This window comes from Thunnus albacares, chromosome 15, assembly GCF_914725855.1.
Source record: "Thunnus albacares chromosome 15, fThuAlb1.1, whole genome shotgun sequence".
Classification (NCBI taxonomy): Eukaryota; Metazoa; Chordata; class Actinopteri; order Scombriformes; family Scombridae; genus Thunnus; species Thunnus albacares.
In genome coordinates this window covers 20,030,707-20,057,754 of record NC_058120.1, presented here as the reverse complement: position 1 = coordinate 20,057,754, position 27,048 = coordinate 20,030,707, and the positions used below count along the sequence as shown (strand labels likewise).

Here is a 27,048-nt window from a genome sequence, read left to right as displayed (position 1 = left end):
GTCATTGTACAAAACAATTATGTTTTTATGATGTGACAACGCTGAGGTAAAGGTCTCGTTGGGTTTGGGCACAAAAAACACTTGATTAGGGTTAGGGAATGTGATGATTCAGATTAAAATGATAAATCTCGCGAGAGTGTCGCACATTGAGGGTTATCATCCAGACACAATTGAGTGCTACGCAGAGAGGGGGCGTGTCAGCTGTCATTGACCACCTGACCCGGAAAATGTGGGACTTAATTCCTGTGTTAGACTGCTCTCAGCTGCTGAGCCTCTGCGCTTCGCAGTGCAAACCCTCCATCTGCCCCATCACGACCCCCGACCCACGGGCGGACCCTCCTCAGCGCATCATGTCGGGTAAGACACCGGTTCTCCGCCGTCACTCGCATCCGCCGCAGTGCACTGTCACCGGACACCTCGACCCCGGACCGGACCGGAGCTGCGCGAACTGATCCTCCCAGAATATCGCGAATTTATTAAACGCTGCGGAAAACATAAACTACAACGCTCACTGCTCTTCTCACACGGACAGAGAAGAGGCGTTGAGATTAAATATTCGGTGTAGTCAATGTTGTGGATATTTTATGGGTCGATGTGTTTGATTTGATGACTTGCTGCAGCGGTTTGGACCACAGTGAAGCTGCTGATCATCAACAGCAGCACTTCCGCCCACAGTTTTCAAAGTCAAACCGTTTTGAATGCAACTAGTGCAGTTGAGCAACACAAAATGTAAAAAAAAGGGTCATATTGAGAAAAAAAATACATAAATTTTCTTTAAAATGCCATATTATGAATAGATTTTTGTCACATCATTTAATCCTAGATTGTCACTGACATTTTAATGTTGGTTTTGGTCCAATATTTGTGGGTTGGGTAAAAAAATCTGATGTGATATATGACAACACAGACAGGATCACTCAAATTTGCTTATAATGACCAAGATATATATACTTGGTGAGGCCTTTTTCTAGGGCTGCAACTCCCAATTATTTTTATTATCGACTCATCAGTTCATTGTTTTGACTATAAACTGTCAGAGAATAATGAAAAATGCCCTTTCTAATTTCTTAAAGCCCAAACTGATGTCTTCAAATGTCTTGTTTTGTCAGCTCAACAGTCCAAAACTCAAATATATTTAGTATTCTATCATGTGTGACTCATAAAAGCTTCAAATCTTCACATTTCAGAAGCTGCAACCAGCAAATTCTTGGCATTTTTACTTAATAATTGACTAAAACAATTATTTGATTATTAAAAAATAGTTGCAGATTTATTTCTGTTGATTGACTAATTGATTAAAAGATTAATTGTTCATGCTCTACATTTTACAGTTGAAAAATAACGTTATCAGTGCTATTACTCTCAATTTCATGTAAGTTATAGGCCGACACATAGCCAGACACTGGTACCAATATATCTAATCTGATACTGGTTGATACTGTGGCCCAGTGGATTTATTGGTGTAGTTCTGAGATCTAATATGTAGAGTGAAGTCAAAGTGGAAGTGTGGATTGTGACACTGGATGACACAAAGTGGGTAAGTGGAAATTGCTCACATTGCATCACCAACATTGCCAATTTCTCCATTTTGAATTGCAGACGGTTGTCTTAGCTTAGACTAAAAAACCAGTTGTCGGCATGGCTGTTGCTTCATATTTACCATACAGAAACGAGAGTCATGGTTTTCTTGTCTCAGTTAGCAAGAAAGCAAATAAGCGTCTTTCTCTTCAGGAAATGAATCTGCAACAATTTTGATGATTTGTCATTTTTACTGTAAAAGATCATTTAAACAATTAATCAAACATTCACTGGTTTCAGCTCCTAAAATATGAATATTTAGGCTAATGGTTTTCTTTAATTCTTATGATGGTAAATTAAATACTTTTGGGTTTTGGACTGTTACACACACACACACACAAAATAAATAAAACAACTTGATGTCAGCTTGTGTTTTGGTGCAAGAAAATGTGATTTTTCTTTTTCACTACAGACCAAACGGTTAATCGAGAAAATAATTGTCAGATAAATCAACGATGAAAATAATTGTTTGCTGCAGCGTTACTTATACAAAAATGCACAGACAGTGCGAGAAATGGTGGGAAATATTCCAGCCCTGCGTCATAAAACCCGATGGCTCTTTTTCATTTTAACTGGTTAACACACAGTTTTATGCACACTTGTTGAAAAGATAGAATTCTGGCAGAATAATGCGCGTAGGTGCAAAGGCTATCAGTAAACACCATCAATGATAAACAGGTAACGCCTGCACAACTCCTCTAAGCCACAAAAGTCTAATAACAACAATGTTTCTATCTTACTTAGATCTTCGTCAGGTCAGAATGTTTAAAAGATGGAAACCACACTCATATTTATACATCATGCACACTAATAGGCTGAAAAGCTCTATGATGGCAGGTGTGGTTAACCATCCAAACTGCCTAGGGTGATAAACATCCAAAAACAATGAACAATTCAATAAAGTACATAGAAAAAAGCAGTAATACAAAAGCCATACTTCAAAATATCAAACATACATCTTATATATAAACATTATTTATCATCCCATATATCTAAAGCACCTACGTTGAAAAATAAATTGTATTAAGTCAGAAGAAAGAAAGAAGAAACCTTTAGCCTAATTCTTGTGCAGAAATTGGGTCTGAACACCCTTCGATAAAAAGTTCATTATAAAGTAAGAATTATAAAGTGCTCATCTAGTTCTCTTTTACTTCTAAAGAAGGTGTTGTTGACTTCCTGGTTCAATGTCGTTGTCAAGGATTTGACACAGCTGTTTCTCAGTGCGGACGTGCGCTTCAGTGTGTGGCCTCGAAGTTTTTTTTTCCCTAATACTATAAAAGGCCGTAATCGTCAGACCTCATATGTTGTATTACTGCTAATGTGGTCAGTAGACAGAAAATGATAAGCACTAATAAAAAGTTACTGTGCGATAAAGGAATGCCAACAGTAATGATATACAAAAATATAGAATACTGTAGCCTATATTTTCAAACATATATAGTAAAATACACTTAAGTATTCAATGTAGATTGGAAAAAGGCACTTTATGTGTGTTCTCTATGCATTTTACTTACTTATTTAATATATAAATGTATCCCATTATAGATTATTAATGTATTTACTCCATTCTATGCACTCTAAGATAAATTACAGCCACATAGCGACACTTAAAACTGAATGTGTTACTACTGAATATAATTTTATGAACTGTTTATCGGACCCAGATGTGAGTTGTAGATTCTGTGGAAACACAGCACATGCTTCCTGTATGGCCTCGAGGGTGTAACAGGCGTTACACTGTTCTGATAGTTGGGTTATAGTTCCTTGAATCAGACCCTAGCAACCGTGCAGCACTCGCACACTCATCGATCAGGTTTCCCAGAACTCCCCCCCCCCCCCCCGAAAACACACTCAATCAACTTGATGAATACTATCTTGCTGGCTTTGGGCCCACTTTCATTCAAGCAGCAACACAGTGTGTCCCCCCCCGTTGTTGTTAATGTGTTCATGGGGCACTCATCAGACGGGCATTTCCACCAAATTTATACACTTTATACACAGTAGGCCTGCAGCTGAATGGGACATAGGCTACTGCTAACAGGCTGCAGTGAGCTGTACAGTACATACAGGAAGCATTTAGACAGTGAAAAAGTGGAAAAAATATTTATTGACTTGTAGTTAGGTAGTAGTTACTTTAGTTTAATGTCAAATATAAAGTTTGATTGATTGTTGACTGCTTTCTTACAATTTGTAATTTCACTTTAATAGCAAATTTAAATGTACAATGAAAGCTGAAACAGTCATATGTCAGCTGCATGTTTATTTGAAGTGATGAACACAGAAAAATGATATATTTACATAACTGGTGCCAACTTGTTTATCTTAATCACGAGCATGATTAATAGGTCATCCATTACTTTAATATAGCAAAGACACAGACACATTACATATTATAGCACAGAAGATAAGCCTGACAACATGAGTATCCGGGAGAGTTGGGGAAACACCTGTCAGTCGCTGCTGGCTGTTCATGTGATTCTTGCAAATGAACTTATTCATATAAATATCCCTGTTCCTTATGAGCAAAATTAGCTATAATGTGTGGTGGTAACCCCTTCTTGTGTGTTGCTATAGCGATTCAAGTAGCATGTGTGCATCAAGGTCTGCTTGTATATCATTCTCCTTAATGGCGGGGGGGAAGCTGTGAAGTGCTTGTTAAATAGTTGCCTGTGTAATTTATTGCATATGATGGTTTTATAAACTATTCTCAGTCTAGGTGTTCACTCTTGTCCCCTGTGAAGTCAGAGAAGTCATGGTTCGACTGGAGTGAAACCTGAGGAAAAGTTACACTGAGTAAATGTTTGTTGTTGCACTTTATTAATTTTTATAAGGCTGTTGTTAGTTGCTGTCAGTTTGACCAAAAAAACTGTTAATTGGCTCACTGTTCTGTAATGAACAATCATAATTAGGACCGAAACTAATGATTATTTTCATTATCGAGTGATCTGCCAATTTATTTAATCGATTAATCATTTGTTTCAATGAAATACTAAAAAGCTGTGAAAAATAGCATTCACAGTTTCTCAGAGTTCATTGTGAAGCCTTCAATTTTCTTACTTTGTCTGATTAATGGTGAAAAAACTTTATGATTTTCAATTCATTGTCATATATGAGAAAGAAAAACAGCAAATCGTTACATTTGAGAGGCTGGAACCAACAAACATTTGGCATTTTTGCTTGAAAGATGTGATAAAGAAATGATTTATCAATAATCAAAGTAGTTGCAGATTCATTTTCTTTCCTTCAGATAATTGTTGCAGCTCTAATCATAAGTGTCACCTACAGAATGCAGTTTGTAGCATAGTTTATATATATACAATTTATCATGAATGCAGTTATTCTCATCAAATAATTCTTCATTGTCATTATTCTGATAAGACAATGTGCAATGCAGCTTCATTTAAAAACCATAAGAAACAGGCAGGGCCAAAAATCTGCTTTTGGTTTTTCTGAAAAGAGGAAAGAGTGATAACACCAATATGATAACAATCATTATCATGGCTGATCATTTTGTGTGTGTGTGTGTGTGTGTGTGTGTGTGTGTTTTTCTCCAAGCAGACCAAGCTTTTGTGACGCTGGCCACCAACGACAGCTACGCCAAAGGAGCGATGGTTCTTGGCCAGTCATTACGAAACTTTCACACAACAAAGAAACTTGTCGTCCTTGTAGGACCTCATGTTGCAGAACCTAGCAGGTAACACTTATCAGCTCTTCAGCTATTACTCTGTCTCTTCCGCTGTCTCTCTCTCTCTCTCTCAAAACACAAACGATATAGTCAACAGACACACTGACGTAAATCATACTCCGTGTGTTGCAGAGATGCGCTGCGCTCCATTTTCGATGAGGTGTGTGTGGTAGATGTTATGGACTCCGGTGATACGGCTCATCTGTCCATGATGAAGCGTCCGGACCTGGGAGTGACCTTCACAAAACTGCACTGCTGGACACTCACACAGTACAGCAAGTGTGTGTTTATGGATGCAGACACACTGGTGAGAAACGAACAATGAAAAATCACAGTGTAGTTTAGAAGGTTTGAATATGTTTTCTGTCAGATTTTCTCCATTTTTTTGTTTGTGCTCTTACAATTCTTTGTCCTTCAATAACATAAAACAGTCTATGTTTCATTATTATTTTTATGCATTTATTGACTTCTGAGTGAAAAATTAGAAGAGGAAATGCACTGTTATTGGAGTAAATGTGAGGTAATTGTAATTAAATATTGAATAAGTTGAGGAACTTTTGTCTGATTTCTTCTTGGTAAAAATGGAAATACTGATAAATAAAACTCAATATATTTGTGTAAATAAGTAATTTTATTTAAATGTATTCAGGTGCTGTCAAATATAGATGAACTCTTTGAGAGGGAGGAGTTATCTGCAGCGCCGGATCCTGGTTGGCCAGACTGTTTCAACTCCGGGGTGTTCGTTTTCAGACCGGCCAACGAAACACACGAGAAGCTACTCACGTTCTGTGCTGAAAACGGCAGCTTCGACGGTGAGACCCGAATTTCCCTCTTTTTTTCTTTTTTTTTTTTATTCTCTTCTTTTCATCTCTTTCCTTTCTTGATCCATTGAAATAAATCAGAACATAATCTCACTTCTAATCAAATCAGAGGGACTTACACCGAAACGCAGATGCTGATATCGGTAATAAGAAAACTAAAATCATAGGTACAGTCTGTGTGACCTAAACCACAGGTTTCTGAAGGGACATTTTACACTTCTGAATCATGGAGGTTTTGGTTTACTACACCAGCCCCTAACCACTTATTTGAGGCATGAAAATCCACATTCTGCGTATAACCAACTTTGCATAAACAAGCGGCAACCGCCCCGATCGAGTGTCGAAGCCTGTCTACTGATGCAACTATACCCTCAAACGTACCCTTTAATTTCCTCTTCTTACTGGAAAATTATTTTGGAAAATCTCCGCCAAAAACACACACACACGCAAAAAATGAAGTTTGCCATTATGACTCATTCTTGCAGAAAAAAATATTGATGTTTTGAGAGAAAACTTGTAAAACTGTGTGGGAGTTTTCATTGTTTGAACAATAGAACAATAAAAAAGACACATTCATAATGCCTCACTAAAGTTGCAGGGATGAGGACTGGTTGACAAGTTGGACAGGATTCAGTTGAAGTTACAGTATATATGATTATATGCCACTTTTGTTTGTCTGGACAGTCACTACATCATTAGACTGATACCCAGAGGTTCCTGCAGCTGCCCTCTCCACACACACACACATACACACACACACACTCACACACTGTAAATGTCCTAATCTTAACCCTGACTCGGTCTAACCTTGTCCTCGCTCTGCCTGCCAGCTCACCCCTGCCCTTTGCCTGCCATTAACACTCTGTCACATAGACTGCCATCAGTTTGTGAGTGAGCGCATTGATTTCGCCATACGTTGTCATTCACTCTATGCAGCATCCTCTCACAGCATTGTCAACACCCTTTTTTTCAATTTCTATTAATACACGTGATAAAGGACACAGTCTGTGGGAATGTACGGTACAGTATGCGTGTGTCAGATAAGGTCAGTGTTACTGAATGAGAATGTATAAAGTCTTTCAGATAATCTAAAGCTGATCAGAATAAAATTCGATGAATAAAAGCTTGTTCAGCTTGTTTTCTTGTCTTTGAAGCTCCTTTTACTCGAAGCAGAACGCCAAGTCATTCTCACATGACCGTTGCTCTCCTGGTTGTGGGTCTGTTTATTTTTACATGCCATATCAGAGCTCCTAGCTTTCTCTCATCTTGTCCTGCTTTTGCCAGAAGTTAGTTTTATGTCTAAATACTTTTTGTGTTTGTTTGTTTTTTTTTTGTCTTTCCACGTCTGCAGGTGGAGATCAGGGGGTTCTCAACAGTTTCTTTAACACTTGGGCGACGGCAGACATATCCAAACACCTCCCCTTCATCTACAACCTCAGCAGTATCGCCATCTACTCCTATCTGCCAGCTTTCAAACAGTCAGTACACACACACACACATGCACACACATGTCCAAGTCCATGTTTAGCTCAGCTTATTGCCCTCATTCTGTAGTTTTCTCTGTGTGTTTGTGTGTTAGGAGGTGTAATGCTTATTCAAGGTCATTGTGTATTTGTGTGTGTGTGTGTGAGTGTGTGAGTGTGTGTGTGAGTGTGTGGGTGTTGAATTACAAGAAGCCGCAAGCACCACACACATTTTTCCAGAACCAGCTACAAAATAGAGGGGCGAGCTACACTTCTGTGTACGTGTCCTTCTGTTTAGATGTTTAGTTCAGTGCAAGGAATCATACTGTATTTTCCCAATAATATTAATATATTAATGGTGCAATCCAGACATGTCAACTTGGGTCTTATGTTTTAGTCATCAGTTCTATCAATAATAATAACATAATAACTGCCAAGACTTGGAAATATGGCAACATCGCTACAAAAAAGTCAAATCACAGATTTTAAACAAACCTCCTGGTTAACCAAACCAATTTGGAAAATAAACAAAGGCAAACTGTTAAATTATTGCAAAAAGTTTGTTGTTGTAAACATCCCGGTTTACAAAAAGACTTTCTGGTTTAACTTTGATTTACTATACTTCCAATACCGGTGCACACACAGTTTTCTGGTGTAATGAGGGATCATTACTGACATTTCAGCTGTAGGCACTTTTGGTTTTACCTAAAATCATTATAAAGTGGTTTTGATCATCTGGATAAACTGTTGAACTAAAGCGCTTGTGTTTTTTCCCCCATCTGACTCTTGCTGTGTCCCCAGATCGCAGCTTTTACTCCAGTTTGTAAAGTTTTATCATGACTAATGTGATAGAAATGACTGAATTATTACCAAAACTACAAAACTAGGACTCAAATTTTAATAAACCAGAATCATCCTGTAACACAATTAGAGGGGAAATTACATTATTATTTGCTGTTAAGCTTTCCTGAAATTAAAGAATTTTTCCTTCCTGCCATCCCATGTTTTCAATGCTGTATTTTCACAGGTACGGCCATGAAGCCAAAGTGGTGCACTTCCTTGGCAAGGCAAAGCCGTGGAGCTACTCCTACGACGCTCAGAAGGGTGAAGTCAAAGGTCACTCCATGTCCCCTGACCAGTGCCATCTGCACCCGGACTACCTGCTCATGTGGTGGCAGTTGTACACCAAATCTGTGCTGCCTCTGCTGCAGCAGACCTACGGGGACACTCCCTTCGTCAGCGGCTTTGTGGAGGCGAATGAAGAAGTATGTCACCGGTTGTGGTGTGTGTGTGTGTGTGTGTGTATGAAAGCAGGGTGTTTGATTTAAGGTGTGGCTTTTGTGAGTGTGCATGTGTAAAGGCACATAGTGGGATGGTTGTGAATGTGTGTGCTCGTGTGTTTATCTGATGCAGCAGGTTGCATAATCGCCATGCACCGAGTGTGTTGAAACCTTTAATTGTTAGGTGAACTCTTGCTTCTCTAGCACATATTTTAAAATGTGTCAGTCTATCGCGGTTTGCAATTACCAAGTGGTTAGAGAGCTACATATCGAAGCTTCCTCTTCAGCTCCAAATAAAAAGCTGGCCAGTTTTAGTTGTCATAGTAACAAGTAAAAGTTGATTGGTTCCACATTCCTCGGCCTCCCATCTGTTGCCAAAAGTCGTGTTTGTGGCCCGGTGGTATAGCCAGTCTCCTCAGTAGCGTCAAGACATTATGAAAAGCTTTCTGTCGTCAATGAAAGATGCAGGGGCGAACGTGCTGCCGGGCCTCCAACGACTGTTCAGCACTTCGCAGAATGGCAGGAAGTTGCCCTGATGTCTGTTGTAATAGTGCAGCAGTGAAATAGTTGTGAATTAGTCAAAACAAATGATAGATGAGCAGGTGGTACAAGAAATCCTGGCAAACCTGCTGCTTTGCCCAATTACTCAAAGCTGTGTCATCTTGTGTCACAAGTTGATACAGGCAAACATCCCGGCTACTGTGGGAAAGTTTTCCACTGGCTCAGGGTAAGGTTTTTTTCCTGTAGACCAAAGTAAGCTAGAGATTAAGGACAATTTAAAAAAAAAAAAAAAGGTATTGATCAAATGCTGTACATTTAGACTTGGTTCTTTGTGATTTTTTTTGTGTGATTTGAAGTTTTTAATAAGGTCATTTAACTTTTTTTGTGGAATAAAAAACATATCAGACACAAGTTATCACTCAAAGCACTCGAGCATTTTTTTTATGTCTGAAAGGATGTCTGGAGGCGGTCCTTAATTTTTTATTCTGAATCTTGCACTCTGTGTTCTCTACTCACTGCAGCCATTATTAATTTAATTGGTATTGACTTGAATGTACATCTACTGTAAGAAACTGAGCTTATCTTTTTTAAAATAATTTTACCATAAACTGCTTATATTATCTAAGAAACATACTCAACTCTTATCTGCCGCAAGTGTGTTGCAAAATCTGTTGTACTCTTGTTGTACTCTGACTCCTCTGAGGAAACGCCTGCAAGCACTGTATGTGCAAAATTCCTCCATTGTGAGGTAATTCCAGCTGAGTTAGTGCTGAGCATGGCTGAACTTGGGGAAAGCAGACCATATAAAGTATTTCTCTACAACCGTTTTAATGATTCATTCATTCTTTCTCTGTCTGTGTGTCATGCAGGTTAAGCTTCACGAGGAAGTGAGGGAGCATTCGGCGCCCTCCGCTCCTCCTCCTCCTCGTCCTCAGGTCTCGTCAGAGGAGAGGAAGAAGCGCTGGGAAGCGGGCCAGATCGACTACTTGGGTGACGACTCCTTCGTCAACATCGAGCGCAAACTTGACTCCTTCTTAAAGTAGCGGGGGAGGCGGGCGAGGGAGTGCGACAGACAGAGAGAGCGCCAGTTGAAGCTCTGTGTGGGTCGGGAATTAACCACCGCTCAGCCAATCACAGGGGCTTGATTAGCAGGTGACTGAATGAATGCCTCTGTGCAACTTTGAGCCTCACTCTCTGCATCTTGTCAGTGTGTGTATGAATTACAGAGAGTATACTGTTCACTTTTCTCTTTAAAGGACCAGTGTGTGAGATTTAAGGGGATCTATTGGCAGAAACGGAATATAATATTCATAAGTATGTTGTCATTAGTGTATAATCACCTGCAAATAAGATTCGTTAGCTTAGAATGAGCCTTTTATACATACATAGGGAGCGGGTCTTCAACCACAGAGACGCCATGTTAGTTTTTTTCCAACCCGCACACTAACCCTAACCCCCTAACCCTAACCCTAACCCCTACTCTGCTTCTGATTGGCTCTGACCCAGATATTTTTACCCCAACCATCTCACTCCTCGTGCCTAAACCTAACCAACCTAACCAACGAAGGCAACGAGTACTAGCCAATCAGATGCAGAGAAGGGCGGGTCTTTGTGGAAGGTGGGTGGGGGAAAAAAAGGGTAAATGCTAGATTGGATCAATTAGGTTAGACATGCCTGCCTACTTTAGCTTTCAAAGTAGAGGCAGGTTTTTTTGGCGGGGGGGATAGATAGTAAATAAATAACCAGATTAATTTATTTGTATTTATGTTTATGTAATGACAAAACATCAACATCAAGTTATCACATTTCCATCATTTGCAAGTGTATTTGGGTTTTTTTTTTAAGGTGGAACATTGTCATGCAATTTGTCATGAATTTTGACAACAGCTAAGTTAGCTGGCTCGCCTACCTGCGCAGACAGCAGCTGCACATACGCCTCTTGAATCAGGTTGTGGGTTGCCAGGTTGCAGTGACAGAAGAGTTGAAATGATTTGTAGTGTGTGGATTGTGTTTCATAGATGATCTGGGGAGTTTCCCGGAAGGGCACTGGGAGATGGCCTTGAAATACGGGAGAAACCCTGGTTAATACAGGAGTGTTGGCAGGTCTGGGGTTTAGGGTTAAGGTCGGGGTTACGCTAAGGCGAGTTTCAAGGCCACCGTAGGTTCTCTTACACACTTGAAAGGGAGTGGTGAGGACGAGGTGTATTCAGTTAGCTGCAATCTGCAACCTCACTGCTAGATGCCTCTAAATCCTACACACTGGTCTTTCAAAGGAAAAGTTTGACATTTTTGGAAATATTCTTATTTGCTTTTTTTTTTGCCAAGAGTCAGATGAGAATTTTGATATCACGCATTTAATAGCGATATCAATCTTCTTATCTAATCTTAGCAAGAAAGCGAATACGCTCATTAATGTCAAAAACAGTCAGCTACTCCTTTAAGTGTTCTTGTGGATCTGATGGAAATGGATTCATAGTCCTGAGTCTTCCTTGCCTGTGGAAACATTCAGCAACAATGCAAACTTTTGGAAGGAAAGGGAATTTAATAAGTTTAGCTGTTGTTCCTGGATTTAACCACAGTTCCTATCCTGCAATAAGTCTTTCCAAACCACTTCGAAGCAGATATGCAGCCAGTGGCTCACGTCCCTTTTGCAGTCTCTTTGCTCTCCGTTTTAACCAGTTATAACCGACAATCCTGCTTTATTTAATCTGACAGTGTTCACCTCGGAGTACATAGATGAACGTCCTTATCTGTGCCTCTGACACTCACCAGCTCCTCGTGACTTCTGCTTTGTAATGTCTGACACTGTATTAGGGCTAGGCCTGTTGTGTTCTATTTGCATGGCACAGAGTTGAAACGTGGGTCAGTAATGAAGTACTTTGAACCACATCATAAAGTGATGTTGATAGTCAGTTTTGTGTTATGTTTTTGTGTGGGATTAAACACTAGTGCGCTCCCCGAACATCTGTCAACTGTATTTGTGACTGCATGTATGTCCTTTCCAGACCCACATCAGTAAATCTTTGTGCCATGACCTGAGTTTCATCACTTTCTGTCTGTAGTGTAACCAGCTGCCTTATTGCCGTTCACTGTTTACAAAACCTCACTTACTGTAACTGCTGCTAGTAGCAAAACAGATTTTTTTTTTTGAGTCCGTCCTCTCCTGTTGCCAATACCTCCTTTAATTCACTCCAGCTGTGTGCCCTTAAAATAAATGTAGCTTCTTATAATAATAAAACTTTCCTCACTCCGTGAAACTGGCAAGATTGAGAGCAATGATATGAGTTTCTAATCTTGTCAGTTTGCTAAACCCAAATATGCATGAGTGTGAAAGTGGAACAACGTAGTGCTGTTAAATTAATGCAGATCTGTCCTGTTGCCCAGCTGTTAACTGTACATCCATGTTGCTAATAAAGAAAGGTGAAAAACAACTTTTATCCACCCTCTTGTCATGAATTTCATTTTTTATTAAATGCTATAATTTTAATCATCTGCAACTACCAATTCATTTTGTTTTCTTTTAAATGTCAAAATAGTGAAAAATGACCTTTGCATGTCCTGAGAGCCCAAAGTGACTTCTTTAAATTTCTGTTTTTTCTCTGAACCAAAAGTCCAAAACTTATATTACAGACAAATGAAGACAAAAAGTAGCAAATCTTCACACCTGAGAGGCTGGAACCAGGAAACATTTGCCATTTTTGTTTGACTAAATGTGTTAAATGATTAATCAGTTATCAAAATTGATTAACTGGAATAATAATGCACACTATTGTGTAGTAAACATATTTTTCCCTTTAATGTACATAGAAAAGCAATGAGTGCTCTGAAAGCTGCTCTATTTTTGGTTAAATACACTGAAAGCAAATGTATAAAATCAGTAGTCTGCAAATCCAACCAACCAAACATCTGAATCTTCACAACTATTAAAATTAAGTTTTCCTCAATAAAAAAGTTGCTAGACCAGATGTGTTTTTCTCTCTGCTCTTTATCCCAGAATGTTACAGTTTTTGACAAAATCCTCATCAGCTCACCTCCACGCATAGAAACGATGTGATGTTTTCATGAACAAATTGTAAATAAGACCACGAAGCATCACAAAATGAACAAAAATGAAAGCTTGACTAGTGGTGCATCTTGTAAATGAATCAGAAATCATTAAATTAAAAAACTTTTACAAAAAAGTAGAAATAAAACAGAATTTTGCACATTAATGATCAGGTATAAAAGAAACTGAAATATGAATAGAAAGACGACAGTGTGGAAAAGTTCACTGAGACTCTCCAGATGTGAACGGTCTGCCCCCCCCTCCCAAAAAAGGAGCAGTCAACACTGTTGGTACAGTTTAAACACAACTCAACACTTGTGTTGTTTCCATGACAAAACATGAGATTGGTCCATTGTCAGATATCTACAGCTCCATCAGGGCTTTGATATCATCAATCCGAGATGTTTTCCTGTCGGTGTTCGTGGAGCCAAAAGCCTTCTCCACCAGGTCCTGCTTCTGCCTCTGGATCTTCACCATGTTCTCCTCCACTGAGTCCTTCACTATGAACTGCAGCAACACACACATACACACACAACTCTTGACTGGTACTGTAGGTTGAAGCATAATATTCCACAACCAGTAACCTTTCTCATAATTGTTTGTCTAGTATGAGTAGTATCTAGCCTCTAAAAATGCTGTTAGCCTAATATTTAAAATAATAAATCAGAAGGCAATACAACACATACAATAGGTCTTCACAGTACAAAGCATGTTACTGAAAATGTGCCTTGCCACTAAAAAGATGTGCTCTAAGCCCTCAGTGCAGACCATAATAATACAGTAAACACATACTGAGTCCCAGTTGTCTGACCTTAGTGACAAAGACTTTTCTCTTCTGACCCAGACGGTGGCAGCGGTCAATACACTGCTCCTCAGTAGCTGGGTTCCATGCCTGAAACACAATCACACACACACACACACACAGGTCTACTTAAGTCACTTCTGGGATATTTACAGACTTACATTAATTTCCTGGGTACTTACCCTAACCATCACCACTACTTGCCTAAACTACCCTAACCTCTGACCAAAAAATTCAGCGTTTTACCAACTGGGGACATGGCTTTTGTCCCCAATTGCATAAGCCGTCTGCAATCAACTGGTCTTAAGTCTGGCATGTGTCCTTGAAATTGACTTAAGTCACTCACACACGCACACAGACACATAAACACACTCTCTGTTAAGTACAAGTGATTATGCAATGCACAGTTCATTTTCACCTGAAAACATTTTATGACACCCCCAAAACACTTATCAGATATATTGATAATATATTTGTACTCCCATGCTTCTTCCCTACTCTTTTCCCTCCTTTTGATGTATCATTTAATGCTCTAACAAAGGTCCGTGTGACCAAAAATCAACTGGATATTTGCACAGCAGACATTGTGACATGCCAAAGCAGGAAAAGTACAGGTGCAGTTATTAACATAAATGATGGCCGGATGCCATTTAGGCTTTCCAAAGTCATGACCCTGGTATAGTTCATGTTGGTTCACCACTATGGCTTCCTTGGACACATGAACCATCATTGATGTTATCAGTTCCACTTGTGCTTTTCCTGCTAGGACAAGTCAAAATATCTGCTGTGAAAAAGGTCTATGAAGATAAACATCTGGATGTTTTGCTCTTTTCTCATTTCATATTTTACTCCATAAAACTATTAATTTTTTATGAGGTGGTCCACATCTGCTGTAAACACTGCTGGAAACCTTGATGTAAAGAAAATCAGAGTATTTCCAGTAATTAAACCAGGAGTTAGGAGCGATAATTCATAGTTGCATTGATGATATTTTTATTTGAGGTTTTATGTGGTAACAAAATTCATAAAAATAATTTTAGAACAGGCTGCCCTGGTGGCCCAAAGGTCAGCGTAAGAAGCATACAGTACCATATTCATGCACACTCACTTCAACATGCACAATGTGAGACATAAAATCTGTTGTAAGTGCAGTTGTATGTCTGAATGTGTTTGGTTCCAGTACTTACAGGATCCATGAGGAAAACATGAGAGGCGGCAGTCAAGTTAAGCCCCACCCCTCCGGCTTTGAGTGACAGGAGCATGATGGAAGGGCTGTCGGCCGCAGAGCTCTGAAACTCCTGGATGACCTGGGCCCGCTTCTTCTGGCTCATGGTGCCGTCCAAACGTACAAAACTGAAACCGTGCTCTCTGGTGAAGAGGACGGAGGACAACAATACCAAGAGACAAGTCAAAATCAAATAAGTATTAGAACACTAGAAAAGGCAAAATATCCTGAAGAAAAGGTACTTGTGCTCATGGCTGAGATTTTTCAAGTTGTTCAAGTAGCTGTCGAGATACAAATACTGAAAAAAGTTGAAATTGCAGTTCAAATGGAAGTGATGGAAGAAGTTTAAGTGTAAGGACTGGATGACACTGAAGTCTTAAAGTGTAGGAGCTGGGTGAAGTTAAAGTATCAGTTGAAGTGAAAGTGCTGAAAGGAGCGGGAATGTTAGTCGAAGTGTAGATGATACATTGAGCTGAAGAGGAAGTACTGAAAGAAATCTTTGCCAGTTTATGTATGAACTAAAAGACAATATCTGCTGGTGCACTACTAATGTTTTTTACAATCTTCCTAGGGTATAAATAGAAGTCGTGTAAGATAGAAACATATAAGTCACCTAAAAGTCACAAATGTAACTGTTTATACACCACGATTTCTGATGAAAGTGATTGTGAAATCCAATAAATGTATGAATTAATAACATTAAGCAAGAGAGCTGAAGGCACTTATGAGAGCTTTTTACAGTAATGATGCTAATGAAAACCAACACAAGGCCAGTGCTTATTTCTAAAAAAACAAACCAATAGCATAGACTTTCTAAAAAAGCCAAACCTCTACTGTGAGTGTGTGTGTGTTACCTGAGTGGAGTCGCCAGTATGTTGAGGAAGCGCGTAAACTGAGAGACGACCAAACACTTGACGCTGCTGTCTTCAGATCGCAGCCTGAACAGGTTTCCCATCAGTGCCTGCACCTGCAGAGACAAAGTATTAAAGACATAGTTGTGCATTTTTTGTAGTCTACAGTGTTTAATCACCCGGTTAATTTTGCAGCCTAGATATGTGCGTTCTACCTTTGAGCTGGTCCTCCACTTCACAGAGTTTGCGCTGTTCTCTTCTTCGATTTCCTCCTGTGGAAACTCCACCAGTTCACTGGCCTTTATCTCGCCTCGACAGAGAGGACAGCGGGCCGTCTCCTATGCACGCACACACATGCACAAATCATAGGAAAAAAGATGAATATGTTAATAAGTAGCTGCTAAATACTAATCAGCTGCTAATTACAAACCCCTGCTGTCTGCAGAGGGCAGCACATGTACCTGCTCACTGCTGATGACCTGCGCGATGCAGGGCCGGCAGAAGACGTGGGCGCAGTGCGTGATGACGGGCAGACGGATCGAGTCCAGACACACGGAGCACTCCTCGTCAGAGCCGCTGGCCAACACCAGCCGCAGCTTCTCTATCAGATGCTCCCGCAGCTCTGCGGGAGTGGCTGCAACACCTGCAAGAAAAAAATATTTGAGAAATTTACATGGGGAGATGAACACAGAGGAAAAGAAATCTTTATGAACATGTTTTGAGGCCAGGGCTGGGCTCTGTTATATTTACACATGTTGGGTTTTCTTAAAAATTCTGATTCAATACTTTTAGACTAAATTTCACTTGTCTTTAGGCAAATGACTAAATGAAAATAAAATGAATTTAATATTCATAATAATAATAATAATAATAATTTATACTCCACCAAAATGCCTGCCACCTGACAATTATCTATGGAGATGAGATTTACAAAAAAATGCAAACCAACAGTTAAAATGAATAAATCCTACTTAAATACTCAATTTTACTAAATTTTAGTGGGGTAACTGTCCGTATATGTAGAACTATCTAAGAACTATCTAAATAGAAAAGACTGTTGAAGTCAAAAACTATTGTGAAAGAAAATTGAATAGTAGGTTATCATTTTATAAATCTTTTGTATATATGTTACAAATGTTTTCAAACTAAGGAGTCTATGTTTGTTGTCAACTGAATGTGATGTAATGTCATTGTCATTTTGGGGATACGTGTTGGTGAAGAAATCCTACTCCTAGGCTAGTTGACCTCTTGAACCTGTTTCTATCTGAGGATTGCTTGCTGACCTCTGGGGTTAGCTAGAGATATCTTTGTCTTGAGCCTTCTGTTTTAGAGACCATACTTGTTTGTAAGAAGGTGTAACGGTTTGTGGAGGTGTCCATTTAGGGACCAGACTGTTTTTAGTTTTGCTTCTGCAGAGGTATAAAGCGGTCTAGTTTGAGTTCGATCTTTAGAGAAAGGGCCAGCTGAACAACATGCTTTCACTCTAAAAATACAAGATGATTTATTTTGTTTGTGTGTGGACATTTGTATAATTGTTACCGATGATGTGATAGATTGTACAGTGTTTACAACTGCTTCGACAAGTAACAATGTTTAATGCTTTCTTTATGTCTCCATGTGCCTCTTTCTCGAGAGAAAATTTCCACAACACTATACAGAAAGATCCTGGTTCATGATTTCTTTTTAAATACACAGTATATCAAGCAAATGAATAAATCGTTATCATATCAAACTGCAGATTTTACCTAAATCTGAGGATGTCTTTGCCAGCAGATCGGGATGGCAGCAGTGCTGTCTGAGCCTCATCAGGACGGCCAAGACATCAGCATAATTCCTCAAAACCGTCCCTTCAGCCACGTATCTACACACACAGTTAAAACAATTAAAAAAAAATACAGTTATATGGAAAAGTTCACTATAAAACACCTAATGTGTATCTACCAACAATCACATGACCTGTCAAAATGTCCTTATCTACTAACTCTCTCTCTGATTGGTCTTTTGATTTTTGAACTTAACAAACTTCGACACACCTGCGGATGGTGTTTCTTCCTTCGTTGCGTGCCAGCTCGTACTCCTCCCTCTCCGGTTGACTCAGCTCCACCTGCTCCACACACACAGTCTTCTCGGGCAGGCACACCAGAGGGCGCCCATTCACCTCACTGCTCTTGGTCCGTCGCAGGGTGATGCACTTCACCAGGGTCTGAAGGTTCCTGCACACAGTTATCACTCGCCTGAGTTTACCGATATCTTGTGTCTGAATATGAATACTGGAATATAACAGTTGTCTGCATAAATAACAGACTTTCGTTCCGACATTTAGCTAGGTTACTGACACTGAGGAGTTACTAGAGCTGAAATGATTCATTGATTAGCTGATCGTCAGACAATTAATCGGCAACTATTTCTGATTTTAATCGAAAAATTGTTTCAGTCATTTTTCCAGAAAAAATGCCAAAATGTAATGCTTTTATTTGTCATATATGAAAATAAACTGAACATTTTAGTTTGGGACTTCTGCTCAAATAAAACAGCACTTTTGAATATGTTAACTTAGGCTTGAAAGGCTTTTTCTGACAATAGACAAGGCCAACATGTAAGACACTAGAAATAAAACTATGAGTGGAAACAGTGAAGAAAGCTTTAATCAATTTAATCTAAAGTGACTAAATATACTTTTCCAAACTCTAGATGAACAAAAACTTGTAGAGGTGCCCAAATGATATCAAGTTTGTGCTGCTACATTGCAGCAGTGTAATATAATGTATGCATGTATATATGTATGGCCACTCACTGCAGGCCCTCCCTGTCTCCTTGTGTAACGGGTCTCTGGATCACTCTGTTCCACCACTCCCTCACATCGAACGGCTTTAGACGCAGGAAGGCCAGCAGCATCCACAGGTCCTTCACGCTGTTCTGGATCGGGGTCCCTGGATTGGTGAAAGGACAAACACACCCACGATTGACTGTATGTGTATGTGCTTTATCATGTGACAGTGAACTATGATTATATTAGAACAAAACAAACAGTAATGTCAAATTATCACGTAGCCATGTTTGTGTATTGATATGTTGGATTATGTGTGTGTGTGTGTGTGTGTGTGTGTGTGTGTGTCTTTAGGTAAATGTATACCAGACAGAATCCAACGCCGCTGAGCTTTGAGGTCAAGCACAGCCTTGCTCATCTGAGCGTTGGGGTTTCTTATGATGTGTCCTTCATCTAGCACAACTCTCAGCCAACTGATCCCATGGAGGGGACTCTTATTCTGCAGGGGAAACACACACACACACACACACACACACACACACACACACACACACACACACACACACACACACACACACACACACACACACACTTTGTTATAAAAATGTATAATCTCAACTGAACTGAAATGTACAGTCTTTGTTCAGAGTGACGTTCCTTTGTGACAATCAGATGTTTATCAGAATAATGGATGCATAATCTGTACCAACATATTGACTGTGTGAACACGTTGGCTCACCTCAAAGCTCCTGATGTACGTGTGACTTGTGTTCACTCACCCCAAAGTCAGCAGAGAGGACGTTGTAAGTGGTGATCACCACATCCTGGGAGGACAGGAACTTCTTGCTTCTGTTGCGTTCTGAGCCGTAATACAGATACACGTTTAGCTTCACGTTAGCCCTCACATGCTGCTCAAACTGGTCCTGAGCGCGTGCACACGCGCACACACACACACACACACACACACACACACACACACACACACACACACACAGGACAGAGGAAGAAAACATTACACATGCTGATTTTAGGGATGCAAAGGTGGCATTGAATCTGGCATCTCTGTTTTTAAAAGTTTTATGAAATGACTAATAAATGCCTAATCTACTATTTTATATGGCAAAAAACTCCCAAAAACATAGAGACGACTTTTTCTTTACAATGCTGGCCATCTGTTCATCTTTCACTTGCTTTACAATATGGCGAGCAGGTTACAAGCTATCCTTTCTCTTTATCTTGTCTACAATATTAATAACAGGACTGTGACTGCATTAGGGTTACAACTAACTATTGCTAATCTACTGATAATTATCTTGGTGTATTGTTTTGTCTATAAATGCCAAAAAAGTAGTGTAAAATGCCCATTATGATTTGCCAAAAGTGATGTATTTCAGTCAAAAACTGAAATTTCTTATCATATATGACAAAGAAAAACAGAAAATCCTCATATTTGAGAAGCTGCGACAAGCAAATGTTTGGCTGAAACTAAATAGTTGTAGATTAGTTTTCTTTCAAACAAATAATTAATCAATGGACTAATGGTTTCATCTCCAAATTGCATGTAGATGGAATGAATTGACAGAATGTGTCTTTGTGTGTATTCCTACCAGCCAGTTGCTGAGCACAGAGAGCGGGCAGATGATGAGAGTCGTTCTGGCTGATAAGTCATCTGCGCTTTCAGTGAAGGAGGATACCACACCTGCGACAACAAAGATGTACAAACATCTCCGATATCACTACATACTATGACTTTTATCATTAAATTAATATGTCAAACAAACAACACCGGGCAGAAATACGCTGCTAAAACTTACTCGGCAAGGGAGCTGCCTTCTTGTCAGTTTTCTTCTTCTTTGAGCTTGTATCCGATGTTGAGCCACCCAGCGCTGCAGCGAAGTCCAGATCCTCCAGCAATACTGGGCCCTCTGCACAGAAAGCATTATACTACACTTTATATAAGCCAAATAAACAAAAGCATTAAGTTATGCGACCCCAACAAAATTAAAATAAAACACTGGTTCACTGATCTTTTTTTAGTGCGCAAATACAAAGATTTACTGCACCTTTACTGGGCTTTCGCTTGGTGGCTTTCATCTTTCCTTTGTCTGTACCTGTAAGTGGAAACGTCAGGTAAAAATGTATGGTCGCCACATAATAAATAAAAAAGACAAAAAAGCACAAACTGCATAACCACATGTTTAAAAGCGACGAGGTGTTACGAAAAAGACGACACTTTTTGTTCTTACTTTTCTCTGACTTGCCTGCTTTCTCCGCGACATCCGGTGTATCAACACAGATCACCTCCGCCTGTGGACTGACCCACACAGAAACATATCACGTTATGTTAGAGGATAAAGCATTAATTAAAAAAAAACCCATCAACATCTGAACATAATTTCAGCACGCTATAATCAATTAAATCACACTTACGGGTGTGTGCGCAGAGAGCCAGCCGCTGTATCACCTGCACTGCTGCTTCCTGAAACAAAGACGCCGTCACACAGACAGACAGATGGAGACTGGATATCAGACAGGTTAAAAAAAAATCTGAAATTATTAAATCTGCTACAGGAAATTTATTGAAAGTTTTGGGTACCTTCCGGTTTGGAGGCCATCTGTGATTTCGCTTTTCTAGGTGAAGACTGCTCCTCCTGCACACATGGAGACGATAAATAATTTGTAATCCCAGACGCTCCTTAACAGGCACACTTATACATCATTAAAGCCTCTTGAGTCAGAATAAAAGAAAGAGGAAGTACAGAAAAAGGACGAGAACACATACTTTTTTCCCCATTTTATCCTAAACTTGTAATGTTTTGAGGGTTTAATGATGTAGGATGGTAAATAAGACCATATATGATTGTGACTGCTGTGGTAGTGATTAAATATGCTGCCCGTTACTATTATTATTATTATTAATATTATTATTATTATTATTATTATTAATTCTCTGTGATTAGGATTGTGCTAACTCCTGGGTCGCACTTACACATTTCTCCACAGGCAGGGGCTTTCCTTTGTGGAAGTTGGTGAGGATCAGAGCGATGGTTGTCAGAGTTTTTCCCTGAAAAAACCCCCCAAAACAAACAAACCAACAAACAAACAAACCAACAAACAAACAAACAAACAAACAAACAAACAAACAAACAAACAAACAAACAAACAGGGTTTTTAGTGTTGATTCATATCTGCTTAAATAGCTGCAGTGTGATAATTGTTATCACAGTAAATGCAGGTCTTTTCATGGGAGGAAATATCACGTAATCCTGTATGTCTGAATCTGGAACCATACATAAAACATTTTTGTGCGTTTATGCGCCACTCACAAGCCCCATGTCATCTGCCAGTATCCCCCCACGAACCCTCTCCGGTATTTCTTTGGCAGAGAAACACGTGAGGCTGTTATAATACAGCTCGCCTCTCTTCTCCCAGAAGGGTGGAAGTGCACATTTGTTTTCTCGGGCGCACATCCAAGATAGCGCCTGCTTCTGGTGGAGCAGGAGGGGAGTACCCACGGACTGCAGAGAACGAGAGAAGGAAAAAAATACAGTCTTTATAGGATGAGTAACTATTTGAGGGTGCAAGGAGCTGACAGCTCGAGAGATGAGAAGCGGTTTCTCCACCGGAGAAAGCAGAAAGGAGGAAGAACAAATTCAGGTCCGAGACATTTATGGTTTGCTGATATCATGTCACATTATTTCTGGGAAATCAACCCTTTAAACTTTTTAAAACAGTTAAAGACTGCAACCACAAGGGTTTGCCAGAGTGCATTGTTACCTTTGTTGACATTCAGCAAAGTAACTTGTGATATAAATATTGCTAATTAAAGATACATTGTAGATTTTAGACATTTAGCTAATATCCACAGTGACATACATGACATGTGTCCAATATTACAATAAAATAAAATAAAATAAATAAATAAAAACATCATGCAATTATTAGGAAATGACAAAATTGTTGTTTGAATATTGAAAACACAGATTAATATAATAATAATAATAATAATAATAATAATATACATACCTTGGCTGCTTCTTTCTCTCCATCTTTACTTTCCATCAAGCCTTCAAACAGATTGTCAAATGCATTCTTTAGCTGAGAGAAAAGAATACATGCAAACAAAGGTGTGACAAGTTTAATCCAAGTCTGTTACACCCAGTTAGCTCAACATCAATTTATCATAACAAGTATTCGGCACTTTGATGTAAAAAAACAATGACTTCTCTTGGCACTTAAAAAAAATTCTGACAATAATCTTAGAGAGGTGGATGATAAACCAGAATATTAACAGGAAAGGATGTTGCTCTGCAGTTTTCTTTATAAATGCACTTGTGATCACTCTATAGCATTAACTAAATTTAAGTGGTTTACCTCGTCTGCAGTTAGTGGGATGGTTAAACCTTTTTTAGACGCCATTGGCCCCCGAGCACCTGAACTGTTGTATGATTTCTGATTTACACCTGAAATTAAACACATGCAGAAACACACAGACATGTTTGATGATATGTGTGATACATGGACACATACATCAGAAAAAAAAAGAAAGATTAGATGGTTGTGTGTGTGTGTGTGTACCTGCTGGTTTAATTCCACCTGTGTTGAGTTTATATCCACGACGTGCCATAACTTCATTCACAGCATTTTTGTTCTCTTCCTTCCCCCAGAAGGACAGCATCACCGGCATGTTGAATGAGTTATTTGTCCCCGAGTGCACCACCCTGACGAAGCAATGAGGCATGTAACAATATACACACAAACACGCTGATGTTCATAGATGATCATGGAGTGAATAACTGGATGGGTGTAAGTGCGAGAGATGACATTCCTGATAGATGCTGACCTGCTACGTGTCAGTGGTGGACGACACTGACAGTTCAATAACTCACCCCTCAACTTTAGCCAACTTGTTGTCCATGACGTGGGCCATAGCTGCTGCCAGCTCCCGCTTGATGTGCCCCACCTGGCTGCCGTAAACGTTGGTCACCTTCACTGCGTTGCGGTCGTATGGATTCTGCGGCTCTCGCACTAAACCGACCATCTCCCCCTGGTTCACCTGTCCGAGAAAGCAAAACACACATGATTTAAAGTTCGGGTCAATGTGTGGCAATTCTTTCTTTTGTCTCCTTTATGAAAAACTAGAGGACTCACCACCCCCGTGTAATATCTGAGGCCGACCACAGTGCCCTTCAGCTGGCCGAACAGCACGCTGCCGTCTGCGTCCGGCTCCTCAGACGCCGCAGCTCTGATGGCCTGAGAGAGAGACTCTGCGTTGGCGTCATAGCGGTCTGTGAAGAGGTCCACCTCAGTGAACCTGTCCCAACTGAACCGCCACCTGCTGGGAAACATAATGCCTGGAACACAAACAGACAAAAAAGAAGGATGTAAGTTTAGACAGAGAACAGACTGTATACAAGCAACTTCAACTGACACAATGACCCATCAGCTCCTGACGTTTGGGTGCACAGAGCTGGAGCTGCAGGTTGTAACTACAGTAAATGTAGAGATGTGCTGCTATACTGTTTTTATTACCGTGATGAAACATTCTGATGGTTACAATACCGCTAACCATTTCCATTACTGTCATTATCACTGTTTTCTGAGGGCACTGTGAACACAGCACAGCTCTCTTGTCCTTTTTACTAGTCAAACAGAGACACAGCCAGACTGGGCCACTTTTTGGGTTATTTTATTACACTATTAAAACCCAAAATTAATCAGAACGTGCAGAAAATCTAAGAGAAAGAAACACTCATCTAGATTTTAAGTCATTTCCAGTCAACTGACTTAAACTTTAAACAACCAGATTGCTTTTGTTTGGGGTGTTTTTAGTGTTTTTGACACAAGTTAATTTGCAGGGTGCAGAAAAATACAGTTCATTCTTCAGTTTGTTTGGTTTAGCTAAATCCAGGCCAGCCATGGTATGAAGTAATTTTACTATACAGTAGTGTTTCAGAAAAGTTTAATGATTATCATGATAATACTGTTTACCGTGATATTTTTGGCCACAATAATCGTAGCATGAAAGTTTGATACCTGCACATCCCTTCCAGGTACCTACTTAAAAATCAGGACACATTGCTTAAAGTGCAGGACACTAACATCAAAATGTTCCGAAATGTTACATGTTGATAAATAGTAAAGCCAGCTAACAAAGAGAAACCCATGTCTCCCAACAGACTGATGAGCTGTTTAACTAACACTAGATTGTCTTAACTATGGTACACTTGTTGTTTAATAGCATAACATAACCGTTAAAATAACATAACGGTAATCTAATGTCAGCTAATTCAATAAAGTAAAAGAGAACAAGGCTTTCTTGTAAGAGGCAGCAATCAGCATCTTGTGTAGGATTTGGTGATATGAACAAAATCAAATATCACAATACTTGTGACCAAATATTTCAATATTGATATTACAACAACATTGTAGGGATTAAGATTTGTTCTTTGACAAAATATTTACACAATGAGATTTTTGATAAATAATCATCAGTAATGTGGATATAATGACTAAGTGGGTGAAGGCAAATAATTGAACAGCTAGAACAGTCTGTTAAGTTCAGAAAACTGCATCACTTGACTGTAATGCAGCCTTTAAAACCAGGAAAAGACAACATTTATGCCATATCACGATATTACTATATCCAATAACTAAGATAATATCTAGTGTCATCTAGCTCTAATCTTGTGGTGTTTGTTTCCCTGCTGCTTGCTGACCAGCAGGTGGTAATGATTTGACGTGATTTCTGCCTCCATAAGTTCTCCTTTACATTTGCCTGGGGAGGAGCTTACAGATCAAAACATTGCCTCAAAAAAGAGAATAAAAGTGTTTGTTGGGAGCTTAAGAGTGTGCAGATGCGGTGCAAAATTCACTTTTTTGTCAACCGGTCAAATGGCTAGTGAATGTTCAGATTTTACCAGCCACTCAACAGATTGTTATTGGTTTTTTTTGGCTGGTGAGTGAAGCAAATCTACCAGCCACTTGCATATTTTACAAGTATTTGGCTGGTGGCTGGTGTTAATTTTATGCCCTGTGTGCAGACTTCACTCCTTTGTACCCTGCAATGAAAATGTTTTTTGTCTTGAACCTGAATAATTTGCCTGGATGTGCAGCTAGTTAATCTCAACGTTAGCTGATTTGAGTAATTAGGTTGTTAACGCTAGCTAGTTCGACGCTGTCTCGTCCACATTTCTGTAAAAAGTTATACACAAAGTGCGTTGTTTATCTGTAATTAACAGTTTCATACCTTTTTTTTAAATTCCCCTTTTCAGGCAGATTTACTGTTTGCGCAGCTTGTTTTGGTGCTGCTTTCTGTTGCTTTGGCGATCCGGAAATGTCAAGTTAGCTGCAGTCAGTATAGAACTTCCGGTCGTTAGCTTAAAAATAAATCGTTATGTTTTATTAGTAGAATAAATTTGTTTTAAACATTTATTTGTATTTCTATCATTATCAAATATGTATTCGCTGCTGTCATGTAGCAGTCAAATTAATAACCACATTGGCATGTGATAATGCTGTGATGCAGGTCATGGTATAGCTTCTACAAGCGACTGAAACAGATTAAAAAGCCGGAATTGGTGAAGCTTAAAATGTGTCTTAAAACCTGCTTTATGACTAAAGTAACCAAATGACTTGACTTTTTTTGTTCTTAATGTAAAAAGACAGCTTATATTGCAGTTTTACTCACTGATACTTATAACTCTGTGGAACCCTGTGTGTGTCAACATCAATATTTTGTGAAAGAAATAAGTTAAAATGCTTAACTCCATATTAATATTATAATATTATTCCTCTTGGTATTTTGATACTCAATATTGTTCTGTAGAGCTGCAATGATTAGTTGATTAATCTATTAAATTCATCACCGATTATTTTGATAATCAATTAATCATTTTGAGTTGTTTTAAGAATAAAAGTCAAGTTCCATAATCTTTAGTTGCAGCTCTACTGTTCTGGACATTGTAATATTTCAATTCTTTGTGTCATATTTTTTGCACTGAGTTATATTTTATTCCACTGTGATCATT

General features: G+C 39.2%; 2 protein-coding genes across 3 annotated transcripts; one reads left to right on the top strand and one right to left on the bottom strand.

The window, feature by feature from the left end:
• Positions 1–131: 131 nt before the first annotated feature.
• Positions 132–12,759, top strand: gyg1a (glycogenin 1a; the record flags this gene model as incomplete). The annotated part of the gene is made up of 7 exons (XM_044375488.1): positions 132–357; positions 5,137–5,272; positions 5,396–5,570; positions 5,913–6,075; positions 7,436–7,562; positions 8,575–8,812; positions 10,198–12,759. Coding segments are annotated over 7 exons (1,239 nt in total), but the record flags the coding sequence as incomplete, so codon positions are not given.
• A 338-nt stretch (positions 12,760–13,097) lies between these two features.
• On the bottom strand, positions 13,098–26,374 carry hltf (helicase-like transcription factor). Of its 2 annotated transcripts, none has more exons than XM_044374883.1 (25): positions 26,268–26,374; positions 24,170–24,372; positions 23,908–24,074; positions 23,597–23,739; positions 23,393–23,481; positions 23,045–23,116; positions 22,345–22,536; positions 22,008–22,082; positions 21,615–21,669; positions 21,449–21,497; positions 21,265–21,332; positions 21,082–21,129; positions 20,833–20,943; positions 20,626–20,717; positions 19,798–19,941; positions 19,385–19,517; positions 19,046–19,181; positions 18,285–18,464; positions 17,997–18,112; positions 16,713–16,894; positions 16,467–16,589; positions 16,255–16,367; positions 15,363–15,543; positions 14,185–14,265; positions 13,098–13,880 (listed from the first exon to the last, which is right to left on the bottom strand). In XM_044374883.1, the coding sequence occupies exons 2-25, from the start codon at positions 24,365–24,367 to the stop codon at positions 13,737–13,739; spliced, it is 2,892 nt and encodes a 963-aa protein (XP_044230818.1). In that variant the 5' UTR covers positions 24,368–24,372; positions 26,268–26,374; the 3' UTR covers positions 13,098–13,736. The 2 variants fall into 2 exon arrangements, with proteins under 2 accessions (XP_044230818.1, XP_044230819.1); XM_044374884.1 differs by having other exon boundaries at positions 21,280–21,332.
• Between the last annotated feature and the right edge of the window lie 674 nt (positions 26,375–27,048).